The sequence below is a fragment of the Thalassophryne amazonica genome, chromosome 3 (assembly GCF_902500255.1).
Source record: "Thalassophryne amazonica chromosome 3, fThaAma1.1, whole genome shotgun sequence".
Classification (NCBI taxonomy): Eukaryota; Metazoa; Chordata; class Actinopteri; order Batrachoidiformes; family Batrachoididae; genus Thalassophryne; species Thalassophryne amazonica.
Window position 1 is genome coordinate 4563841 of NC_047105.1, and position 12336 is coordinate 4576176.

Genomic DNA, 12336 nt, shown 5'->3' on the forward strand with positions numbered 1-12336 from the left:
GGTCGGTGTGTCTGGTGAATTTTCCCCGCAGTCATTTTTACCTATTTTATGTTTTCGGTCGCGTTTGTTTGTTTTTCTGTCTGTTTGTCAGCAGGATAACTCAAAAAGTTTGAACGGATTTTGATGAAATTTTGTGGAGTGGTTAGAAATGACGAGGAACAAGTGATTAAATTTCAGTGGTGATCCGGATCACGATGCTAACGCGTTAGCATGTCTATGGCATTTTCAATGTTAAAAGTTAGCATTAAGCAGTTGCAGCTGTCATCACGTTCGGGTGCATTTGTTTTCAAATTGTAATATTTCTTAAATTTATTTTTGCTTATATGTTAATAATCTAATGATTATTATATACAATTTTAGAGAAAGAGACAAAAAGAAATAGATCACTGTGCCAAGGAGGGAATCTCTTTAGGGTCAGTGACCCTATGGCCTTGTTTAGAGAAGTGTTTCATAAATGTTAAAAATTTATATATTTACAGTTTAGTTGAATAATAAATTGAATTTTGTCTCTTATTTGTTTTTGTCTATAAGAACATGCAATATCAATATCAGTGCTCAGATGACAGTAGCTTCTGGGAAAGGTGCAAGTTGCAGTAAACCGTGATGCCAAGTGCTAAGGATACATGCTATCCAGTTAGACTTTTTTAGGTTCAATGATTCCACGGCGTGTAGATGTTATGGCATCAGTGACCCCACGGCCTTGGCGGAGGTTTGCACTCTCTGAGTGCTTCTAGTTGTTTTTTGTTACTGGAGTAAATCTTTTCACCTCCTCAGGCATAGCCTTAGTGGATAATGGTAAATGAAATTGGAATTTTACCTTTGTGATGTTTGTCACATCCGCCTCTATGCCCACTTAATTTGAATTAATTAATGAATTTTATTTATTTAGTACACAGAATAACAACACAGACAATTAATGGTTAATAAATGGACTGCATTTATATAGCACTTTTCCATCGGCATCAGACGCTCAAACACATCAATGCCTCACATTCACCCCGATGTCAGGCTGCTGCCATGCAAGGCGCCCACTACACACTGGGAGCAACTAGGGCATTAAGGGCCTTGCCCAAGGGCCCTTAGTGATTTTCCAGTCAGGCTGGGATTTGAACAGAGGATCCTTGGGTCTGAAGCCCAACACTTAACCACTAGACCATCACCTCCCCACAATAACAAAATTCATAAAAAGAGCAACGTACAATGAACCTATGTGGCCAAAAGGGTGAAGGCAGAAGCGAAACTTATAGATACCCTCCCCTTATACCATAAAAACAAAGTGTGTGTGTATATATATATATATATATATATATATATATATATATATACACTCATAACAACAATATAAAAGAAATGTGCACAAACAAAACAACTCTGTCAGTTCACCAGAATTTCAAAATGCAATGAAACAAGCAACAGTGCACAAACCCAAGCACAACAACAAAATGGTAAACCTAATTCTTCAAACTATGACAGGTAAATATATTATGTTTGTAAAGCCTTTTAAAGCAGACTAAGGTACCAAGTAATTTAATATTATCAGGACTACTACTACATCCAATTTTTGTCATCTGCTGCGGGTGTCCCAGGTTCTGGGGTAGGCAGCAGGCGGCTATGTCTCACACCAGCTCTCCGGGCATCTCTGTCCAGCGGGTCAGTACTGGCCAGGTTGCAGTCTTTTATGTCAGTCCTCACACAGTCGGCCCGTGTCTTCAGAGGTCTGCCACGCCCTCGGTGTTATGTGTCGGACGCAGCTCGGAGAACCGACCAGCGTTTGAAGGACCCAGTATGAAATAAGCAGAGCACGGTACAAAGGCTAACTGAATTTAATACATAACAGTGATGTGATACAAAACAACAAAAGAGTGTGCGGTCTGGCGTGGTGGTGATACGGTGCGCTCCCAGCAGCACTAACGGTCCGGAGCCAGAAGCCGTTCGGACCCAAGGACCCCGCCGACACCCCCCAGGTGGCCGCAACAAACCGAGTCTGTGAAAGAAGGAACCATTATGTGAGTCCACACTCTACACACAGAGAGACCACTCAAAGGTGTACATAAACAGCAAACACTTCCTGGCTTAATTACTAATCAGCTTCCCAACCTGCAGGCATGGAACATCCAGTTCACAAAACTCCACTGCAGTGGAAGCCGATACATGACTAACGTACAGCTCAATATAATAAGGTGTGAGGGACACCACATTTACTGACTGTATAAACGTTAGTCACAAAATCTAACGTACCTCAGGAAGTGTGCTGACGAGCGTGAGACCTCACCCCCTCCTCTTTCACAGACCGTGCATCAAACCCTGGACGTTCTCTGCATCCACTGATGATGAGATGGCTCCCGAGACGACGATCTCACCCGTCTGGTCACAAGGTCGAGTCTCTGGCAAATACACACTGTATACTCCAGTCTTAAATGCCACCATGTTCCAATCCATATAGATGCACCACAGCTGTGAGTCCTGACGAGCCGCAGGTGATCAGGGTGAGGTCCTGATAACCTCAGCAACACAGCCACTCAGTCCCAAATGCAAGCCACCTGGAAGGAAAAACAAAAAGACAGTAACAAAAAGGCAGCCAGGCCCCCCAGCCATACAACAGTACCCCACCCTCACGGGAAGCCTCCCGGCGACCACACAAACCTGGCCTAGGAGAAACACCCCCCTCCAGGGACCATGGCTGGAAACCGCATCTGCATTCGTCTTCCAACAGAATGGTTGATGTCCTCTCCTCTGGCTGCATCCTTGCCTTTGTTTCAGTCAGTCACTTAGCACAGGTGTGGCCAGGAGTTCTTAAACCTGTGCGGTCAGCCTTTATTCAACCATGTTCGGTCTTTAGTCATAAAACAAAAAGACAAACACAAACAACCAAAACACCCCCCCTCCCCAGGGGACCGTCCCATCAAACCCCGGGAAGAGGAGAAAAGAAAAACCCCAAACTTAAGCTTACAAATAAAAGTGCTAAAACACCCCCCCCCCCCCCCCCCAAACGACATGTAGGGACCAACACCCCCCAGAGGACTTCCCGCCAGCTCCAGGAGTAATAACCACAGCCGAGGTCCCTCTGGGATCCAACGTCACCCACGGGGACTCCCAGCGCCTCCCAGAGGACCACTCGTCAACCCCAGGAGACGCCTCCCCTCATGACCAACGGACCCAGCCCCGGCCGTCTATGGCTAGATGGACCCACAGCCCTTTCCCCCCCAGAGGACACCACAGTCAAACCCTGAGGGCGGAAACTGGGGGGAAAGACAAGAAGAGAGAAAAAAAAAAACATACAAACAAAACAACCCCAACCCCACCCCCTTGGCGCAGTGGAAACTGGAAGCACGTCCAGTGTCACCAACCGTGACTATACCCCAGAAGCCAACCGGGAGGAGTGGAACAGCGGTTATGGCAAACGGCACAAAACGGCGCCACTCCTCCGACTTCTACACCAGCCACTAGCTGCGGGTATATCCCACTGCCCCAAACCTCAGCCACGCCGATGGCAGACGGCCAAAGGCGTGCTGAAGCCGGAGGTGGAACAGGGAATCAAAAAACACCCCCCCCCCCCCCCAGGTGCAGAGGTTACCCCGGAAACGCCCAGTATAACCAAACTGCACCACTCCAGCAACGCCGACATTACGGCTCACCCGGCTGGAGCCAGAGGAGAAGAGAGGGAAGAAAAAGAAAATACCCCAAACCCCCCCCCCCCTCCCGGGTGCAGAGGCTACCTGGGAAATGCCCACCACAACCAAACTGCACCCCTCCAGCAACGCCGACACTACGGCTCACCCAGCTGGAGTCAGAGGAGAAGAGAGGGCATAACAAAAACAAACAAAAAAAAAGAAAAAAAAACCCAAGTACCACCCCATCACCCCCCAGGGGACCGTCCCATCAAACCCTGGGGAGGTGAAACAAAAAGAAATAAAAAGAAAGACTAACAGACCAACATACAGTTGTTTGGGTCCTTTTTTTTTTTTTCTTCTTCTTAGACAGGCTGCAGGGTCACAACCCCAGACACAAACAGTGGGAAAAAAAATAAAAATAAATCCCACACAAAAAACTCAAAAAACATCCACACGAAATGAACTAACACAAAACAAATCAGTGACGTATACCGTTAAGCTCAAACAAATCGAACACACCTGTTCTAACTTAAGAGCTTAACGGTAATGTGACTAAGTCACCAAAAGAGGGAGCCAAAGTGCTAAAAATGAAAAAAAACCCTTTGGTGACAGAAAACAAACGAGCTGCATCTCCGTGCGCAGCTGTGTGCAACACACAACCAAAATGTGCTCAACTAAATAACGCCGGAGCTGATACAACAGACGCAGTAGTTATCTTTATCCGGGGAAACGGGGCTACAACTGTAACACAGGAAGCTCAGCGACCCGTGCCACAGAGCTCCGCCGTGCGCGTGCACCCATTACAGACACACTCTTGCAGCTCCCGTTTAAACCTCTTATCCGGTCGGAGCGTGACGCGAAGCCGTCGCCAGTCACACTCCACCACGACCCACGGATAAGGCACAACACAGGAACACGGCTGCAAGAGAGCACAAATCAGTATTCAGCAATGGGTCTCAAACACACACCATCCGGGCGGAGAGCACCCGCAACTGATCCGGATAACTACTGAACGTCTGCTGCCGCCTTCCCGGCGCGTTACCGTCTCTGCTACCGCTGGGTCCGTGATGTTTGGCCAGAGACTACTGTTATGTGTCGGACGCAGCTCGGAGAACCGACCAGCGTTTGAAGGACCCAGTATGAAATAAGCAGAGCACGGTACAAAGGCTAACTGAATTTAATACATAACAGTGATGTGATACAAAACAACAAAAGAGTGTGCGGTCTGGCGTGGTGGTGATACGGTGCGCTCCCAGCAGCGCTAACGGTCCGGAGCCAGAAGCCGTTCGGACCCAAGGACACCCCCCAGGTGGCCGCAACAAACCAAGTCTGTGAAAGAAGGAACCATTATGTGAGTCCACACTCTACACACAGAGAGACCACTCAAAGGTGTACATAAACAGCAAACACTTCCTGGCTTAATTACTAATCAGCTTCCCAACCTGCAGGCATGGAACATCCAGTTCACAAAACTCCACTGCAGTGGAAGCCGATACATGACTAACGTACAGCTCAATATAATAAGGTGTGAGGGACACCACATTTACTGACTGTATAAACGTTAGTCACAAAATCTAACGTACCTCAGGAAGTGTGCTGACGAGCGTGAGACCTCACCCCCTCCTCTTTCACAGACCGTGCATCAAACCCTGGACGTTCTCTGCATCCACTGATGATGAGATGGCTCCCGAGATGACTATCTCACCCGTCTGGTCACAAGGTCGAGTCTCTGGCAAATACACACTGTATACTCCAGTCTTAAATGCCACCATGTTCCAATCCATATAGATGCACCACAGCTGTGAGTCCTGACGAGCCGCAGGTGATCAAGGTGAGGTCCTGATAACCTCAGCAACACAGCCACTCAGTCCCAAATGCAAGCCACCTGGAAGGAAAAACAAAAGACAGAAACAAAAAGGCAGCCAGGCCCCCCAGCCATACAACACTCAGCAACCCGGAATCTCCATATCCATGACAGAGTTGATGCACGATGACGCCCGTTTCACATGCCCATACCATCTTAGCCGCCGGGTATGTAGCGCTGCAGAAACCAATTGGACAATTATTCCAAATATTAGCACCCTTAATGGAAACACACAATGACTTTTTACAGTAGTTCGGATCTTTAGTTTCTCAAATAATAATTGTAGCTGGAATCCCTCATTTTAAACAGATCCTGGACATGTTGAGGCAAAAGTTTATTTTTGACTTTATACATAATTTGTACTGTGATGTAATCAATCAAGTCCCAGAAAAAACATATCAAAGTTGTCACTGTGTTGACTCCGCCCCCCCCCCCCTTAAGTTTATGAACTATGTCAACATTCTCTTTTTCATTCGTTCCTTTAATGAACATTGAATCCAGAACTGTTTTGTTTTGCTGTGATCCAAAGACAGTGTTTTAGAAGATACAATTGAAGATTTTACCACCGTTTAAAAAATAACCATTAAAATGATCTGCTATAGCGTTTTCTTTAACGGTTGTATCAGTATTTGTATGACAAAACCAGGATATTCTTTAACAACTTTTTTCTTATTTATAATTTCATTTAAAAACTTCCAATTACTCTTCATATTTTCATATTTATTTTATTTTTTCCAGTAAATCACTATAATACTGCCTTTTACACCGTTACATAATGTTAATTAGTTTGTTTTTATATGCTAATGTCTTATATCTTCTCTCAGCTTCATTTGTTCTAAATTTTAGAAACTGCTTGTACAAAATTTTTTTTTTTTACATGCACTCTGAAGCCCCTTTGTGATCCAAGTTTTATCAATATTTTGCTTATTTCCAACTTTTTACACAAAAGGGCAATATTTATCATACAGCCTGGAAACAATAGAAATGCATGATTCGTAAGATAAGAATTATGCTATTGGCTAGTGAAAAAGTAATAAACAGAAGATGGCAAATTGATCTGCTGCCTAAAGTGGAAGAATGGTTTGATGTAATGTTAAGTATTTACAATATGGAGAAATTAACGGCGTCACTAAGAGTGGAAGTTGAAAAATTTAACAGTATCTGGGAAGGATGGTTAAAATATATTAGACAACACAGAACTGATTTTGTTTAGGATTGGTTGAGATGCCTTTGAGGGTTAAATATTACTATATGTAGATATCAGTGATGCTGGTAATCTAATCTGACCACTTTTTTTAGTAACGAGTAATCTAACGCGTTAATCTTTCCAAATCAGTAATCAGATTAAAGTTACTTCTCCAAGTCACTGTGCGTTAGTATTATTTTTAAAATGTGGGTCGATAGCAGCATTAAACTTGGTCCGTGGGCAGGGGGTCGGGGTTCGACTGAACTGCCCACTTTAAGCGAGCTGTGAGCTTTTCATCCGTGTTTTTTTGCAGCAGGTCGACTCGTCCTCACCTCTTAAAGCGCGGTGACAACAGCACACCTGCACTGAGCTTTACAAAGACTTTTTTATGCTTTTTTTTTTTTTTCCTCTGAGCCGCTCCGTATCTGCTGCTAAAAACAGCTGATCCTCCGCGACGCGTCAACAACTAACATTATTTTCCACTCAAATGCACCTAAACTCTCTTTCTGAGGACCACATGATGTGAAAATGCAATAAAACTTTCTTACCTGTAAATCTGGTCATGTTTTCTGAATAAATAAATGTTATCCATTCTTTGTGCTCAAACGCCAAAGCAGGGGCGAATCCAGATGGAATGAGGGCGTGGGGCAAGGATGTGCCCTCCCCAACACCCCTAGATTAAAGGTCCAGTTTTGAAGCCTTTTTTTACTACAGCTACTAATACTACTTAAAATAATAATAATTTCAACAAGTAAAATGTTTAGAGAGAATTTAAATGTTAGAAAAATGTTAGAATGAATTTAATAGTTACATTTATAAACAATGTAGGTTAGAAATTGCAAGTTTTACTGTTACAGTGCTGTCAACAGTTAAATATGAGGTCAAGAAAGAGGTCTTTATTTTACTTTTTATAAGTATTTATTTTCATTGAAGTCAAGAAAGGGTGACTACTTGTATAAAGTGAGTTTTGGCAAAACAGGTATTGTCATGTTGAGGTGGGTTATTGTCGGCAGCTGGGGAAAGTAACTAAAAAAGTAACTAGTAATCTAACTTAGTTACTTTTCCAATTGAGTAATCAGTAAAGTAACTAAGTTACTTTTTCAAGGAGTAATCAGTAATTGGATTACTTTTTCAAAGTAACTGTGGCCACACTGGTAGACATAGAAGTTCATGTATGTATGTATGTATAGGTCTGTGTGTGGGCACATGTATGGGGTGTAGAAGTACATACGTTATGTATGAAAGTCGGGAAGGATAGCAATTTAAGGATCATTACTTAGATCGACTGAAATACCACACCCCGGTTTAAAGCTACAAGTTTGTTTGTTGTTAATATTTGTTGTTGTTTTTTATCATTATTATTATTTTCAATAATTTATTTTTGTCTTCTGTAATTGTACAAGGTGGAAAAGACAATAAAAAACAAAAACAAAAAAACAAGATTGATCTACATCCTCAATATAAATATCACTCCAGTTTTGATGTAATAAATCCATTCTAAGATTTTCCATAGATTCCTTTATTTTCTGTGTGAAGTTTAGAATGTCACTATGGTCAATTTGATCAACTAAGGAATTGAAAGCAGAAACAAAAACAGGCAAATGGTCACTGATATCACTGAGTAGTCAGCCCGTTATATTTCCCTGTATATACAGTAGTTTCAGAATAATAGTAGTGCTATGTGACTAAAAAGATTAATCCAGGTTTTGAGTATATTTCTTATTGTTACATGGGAAACAAGGTAGCAGTAGATTCAGTAGATTCTCACAAATCCAACAAGACCAAGCATTCATGATATGCACACTCTTAAGGCTATGAAATTGAGCTATTAGTAAAAAAAAAAAGTAGAAAAGGGGGTGTTCACAATAATACAAAAAGACACATAGGGTCAATGTCATGGCATAGGGTCAATATCAACGAGCAGATGTGATTTGATGCAGGTGTTAGTTTTGGGGATGAAAATTTACAGGGTGATTCCATAATTTATTCCTCTGCTTGGTCTAAAAAAGTAACCGTTACTGACTGCCACAATCTTTTTTTCTTGATTTCTTATAGTGTTTCTTAAAGCCAGAAAGTTGCCATTTGAAATGACTTTAGTTTTGTGTCATGTCTGTGATCTGCTTTTTTTCTACAAAATTAAACAAAATTAAACAACTGAATGAACATCCTCTGAGGCAGGTGATTCCATAATTTTTGCCAGGGGTTGTAGTAGCATCTGCTGCTGACGCTACAGACTCAAACTATTATGTTTAAACTGCTTTTTTTTAGCAATCCTGTGAATCACTAAACTAGTATTAGTTGTATAACCACAGTTTTTCATGATTTCTTCACATCTGCGAGGCATTAATTTTGTTGGTTTGGAACCAAGATTTTTCTCATTTACTAGTGTGCTTGGGGTCATTGTCTTGTTGAACCACCCATTTCAAGGGCATGTCCTCTTCAGCATAAGGCAACATGACCTCTTCAAGTATTTTGACATATCCAAACTGATCCATGATACCTGCTATGCGATATATAGGCCCAACACCATAGTAGGAGAAACATGCCCATATCATGATGCTTGCACCACCATGCTTCACTGTCTTCACTGTGAACTGTGGCTTGAATTCAGAGTTTGGGGGTCATCTCACAAACTGTCTGCGGCCCTTGGACCCAAAAATAACAGTTTTACTCTCATCAGTCCACAAAATAGTCCTCCATTTCTCGTTAGGCCAGTTGATGTGTTCTTTGGCAAATTGTAACCTCTCTTGTCTTTTATTTAACAGAGGGACTTTGCGGGGGATTCTTGCAAATAAATTAGCTTCATACAGGCGTCCTCTGTCACAGCACTTACAGGTAACTCCAGACTGTCTTTGATCATCCTGGAGCTGATCAGTGGGTGAGCCTTTTTGATGGTTTTCTGTTTTCTTCCACACGTCTCTGGTGTTTTTGTCCATTTTAAAGCATTGGAGATCATTGTAGATGAACAGCCTATACTTTTTTGCACCTGCGTATTAGTTTTCCCCTCTCCAATCAACTTTTTAATCAAACTACGCTGTTCTTCTGAACAATGTCTTGAACGTCCCATTTTCCTCAGGCTTTCAAAGAGAAAAGCATGTTCAACAGGTGCTGACTTCATCCTTACATAGGGGACACCTGATTCACACCTGTTTGTTCCACAGAATTAACGAACTCACTGACTGAATGCCACACTACTATTATTGTGAACACCCCCTTTTCTACTTTTTTTAACTAACAGCCCAATTTCATAGCCTTAAGAGTGTGCATATCATGAATGCTTGGTCTTGTTGGATTTGTGAGAATCTACTGAATCTACTGGTACCTTGTTTCCCATGTAACAATAAGAAATATACTCAAAACCTGGATTAATCTTTTTAGTCACATAGCACTATTATTCTGAACACTACTGTAACTATATTTAACAACACAAAGGAATGAAGTACGTCCAGCAGCTAAAATTAAAATGTCATCTAAAAGTCTGCTAAAGTGTCCTGATGTTCCCAGGTGAGGACACTGAGGATGACGATGATTCTGCAGACACAGGCGAGCTCTTCGCGTTCCAGAGATCTACACGCCAGGAGAAAACGTCTCCTGTCACACAGAAACCCTCAAAAAAGAAGAAGAAGAAGAAAAGCAGGAATGCTGGAAAGCAGGAGGAGACGTGTAGTTCAGCAGATGATGAAGGTAGACACCTCATCTCCAGAAATCCTCCATCTCCAGAGCACAAAGGGAATTCTGTGAGACGCAGACCCTGGAAGCAAGGAAGCAGCTCTGAGCAGGAAACTAACCAGGCAAAGGAACCATCTTCTAATTCTGATGGTGATGATGAAGAGGATTCGGACTCTGAGTATGAAGCCATGTTCTCCAACGTCACCCGGCTGGAAATCTCTCTGACTGACCTGCAGAAGGTGGCTGAAAGTTCCCAACAGGCCTCAGAAGCTTCAGCTGCAGGCGTTCCCGACTCCTGCCGTGAAAAAGAAACCAACATCACGTCTGCAACTGTGAAGACACCAACTGCCAAAAAGGGCACCACGCCTGAGGAGATCCTGGCCACCATCATGAAGGAGGACAGGTGGGAGAGGGAAGAGAAAAGGAAACATGTCACATGGATTCCAGCCTTTAGTGGGACCAGAGCGCTGAGGGAGGGAGCAGAGAAAGAAGAGAAACCCTCAGAGAGCCACCGGGAAGAGGATGATGGGAACGAGACATTTCTCTTAAATTCTAAGAACTGTGAGAGTGAGTCCTCCTCCAGCACGGAGGAGCGGGAGAGGAGGACGGAACCAGTTCGTCCTGTAGCCAAAGCCTCCACCGAGTCTTCCTCTTCATCCTCCAGCTGCTCCTCTGAGGAAGACCAGGACCACGTTATCTCTGCTGCGAAAGCTCACTGCAGCGGAGCTCCTCACAGCGAGGAGCAGGAGGAGGAGGAGGAGGCTGGTGTCTGGGTGCTGTTAGGAGGGGAGGAGGCGCGACAGAGGAGAGCCAACCTGAGGAGGTTAGCTGCTGTCCAGCAGAAACAGAACCAAGCAGAACAACACCGAAAACTCATCCAGGAAGCTCTGGCAAACTTGGTGAGTGATGTTCTTATACCTTCAGATAAGGTCCTGTTTCCTGGTACAGGAACCACAGGGAGGAGTTGAGCAGACACAAGGGTCCACTTCCCAAGTGTCCGAAGTCAACAACGACCACAAGGTGTGTTAACCGCCAAGACGTGAATCAGCTGCAAATCGTGAATTATCGCAAAACGTGAATACTGAAAAAATATTTCCCAAAACGTGAATGCAGGTCTCACAAAACATGAACATCATTCATGAGATATAATGTGTGTGTGTGTGTGTGTGTGTGTGTGGTTTATGGATTTCAGTTTACAGGTCAATTACTGCAGGAAATCTTGATCGTAAACATGATCACTGCAAATTTATTTATTTTTTGGCGGGGTCACTACAGCTGATGGAGGAGGTGATCCCAGTAGCTTTCACTTCTGGAGTCAAGCGTCCGGTCCCACTGGGTGTGTCCCGCTCCGGGGACAGTGTCAGGTGAGGAGTTTGACTGGGACGGTCCACCTGTCAAACTCACAGAGGACAGAAACCTCCACCTCCGGTAAACGACTCGTCTTCAGAGACACATTGTAGAAAAACAAACAAGACTAGTATCTCACCTCAGGAAGGTAGACAATGAGCTGCAACCTTATTTTTATCCATATGAGCCGTCCTCTGAGCTGGAAAATTAATATTGATCTGAACGAGCAGGCAGCGGAGAAACAGAAGCTTAGGGACCGTCTACGAAGTGCAAAAACGAAAAGAGACACCAGAAAAATATTCAATAAATCCAGGTGTGGTGTCACAGAATTCATTGAACACATCAGTGGTCTCCTGCTGGATATACTACAGCAGTTTGGGAAAAATGTGCAAAAAATGAATTTTAGTGAATTTTATTGCATATTTTGTGACTAATTTTAATGAATAAAAAAATCATTAAAATTCAATTTTTGCACATTTTTCCAGACTGAGTGCTGTAGTACAGAGGTGGGACAGTCACCATCAAGGCACTCTCAAATCATGAATCAGCAAGTCCCAAGTCAAGTCTAAAGTCATAATGAACACCAGTTGTTTGCAGGCTGACTTGAGACTTGCAGATTGATGACTTGAGAATGACTTGACAGTGACTTTGTCCCACCC

At 43.3% G+C, this 12336-nt stretch overlaps 1 protein-coding gene across 4 annotated transcripts in view; it reads left to right on the top strand.

Moving 5' to 3' along the window:
- The window catches only part of nol8 (nucleolar protein 8), a 44695-nt gene that overhangs the window by 13603 nt on the left and 18756 nt on the right, over positions 1–12336 (top strand). For 2 of the 4 annotated variants that reach the window (XM_034164862.1, XM_034164869.1), the window contains one exon: positions 10180–11229. In XM_034164862.1, coding sequence (XP_034020753.1) covers positions 10180–11229 — 1050 coding nt within the window. Of the gene's footprint in view, positions 1–10165; positions 11230–12336 lie in introns of all 4 variants that reach the window. The other 2 variants (XM_034164856.1, XM_034164876.1) reach the window with 1 other exon arrangement.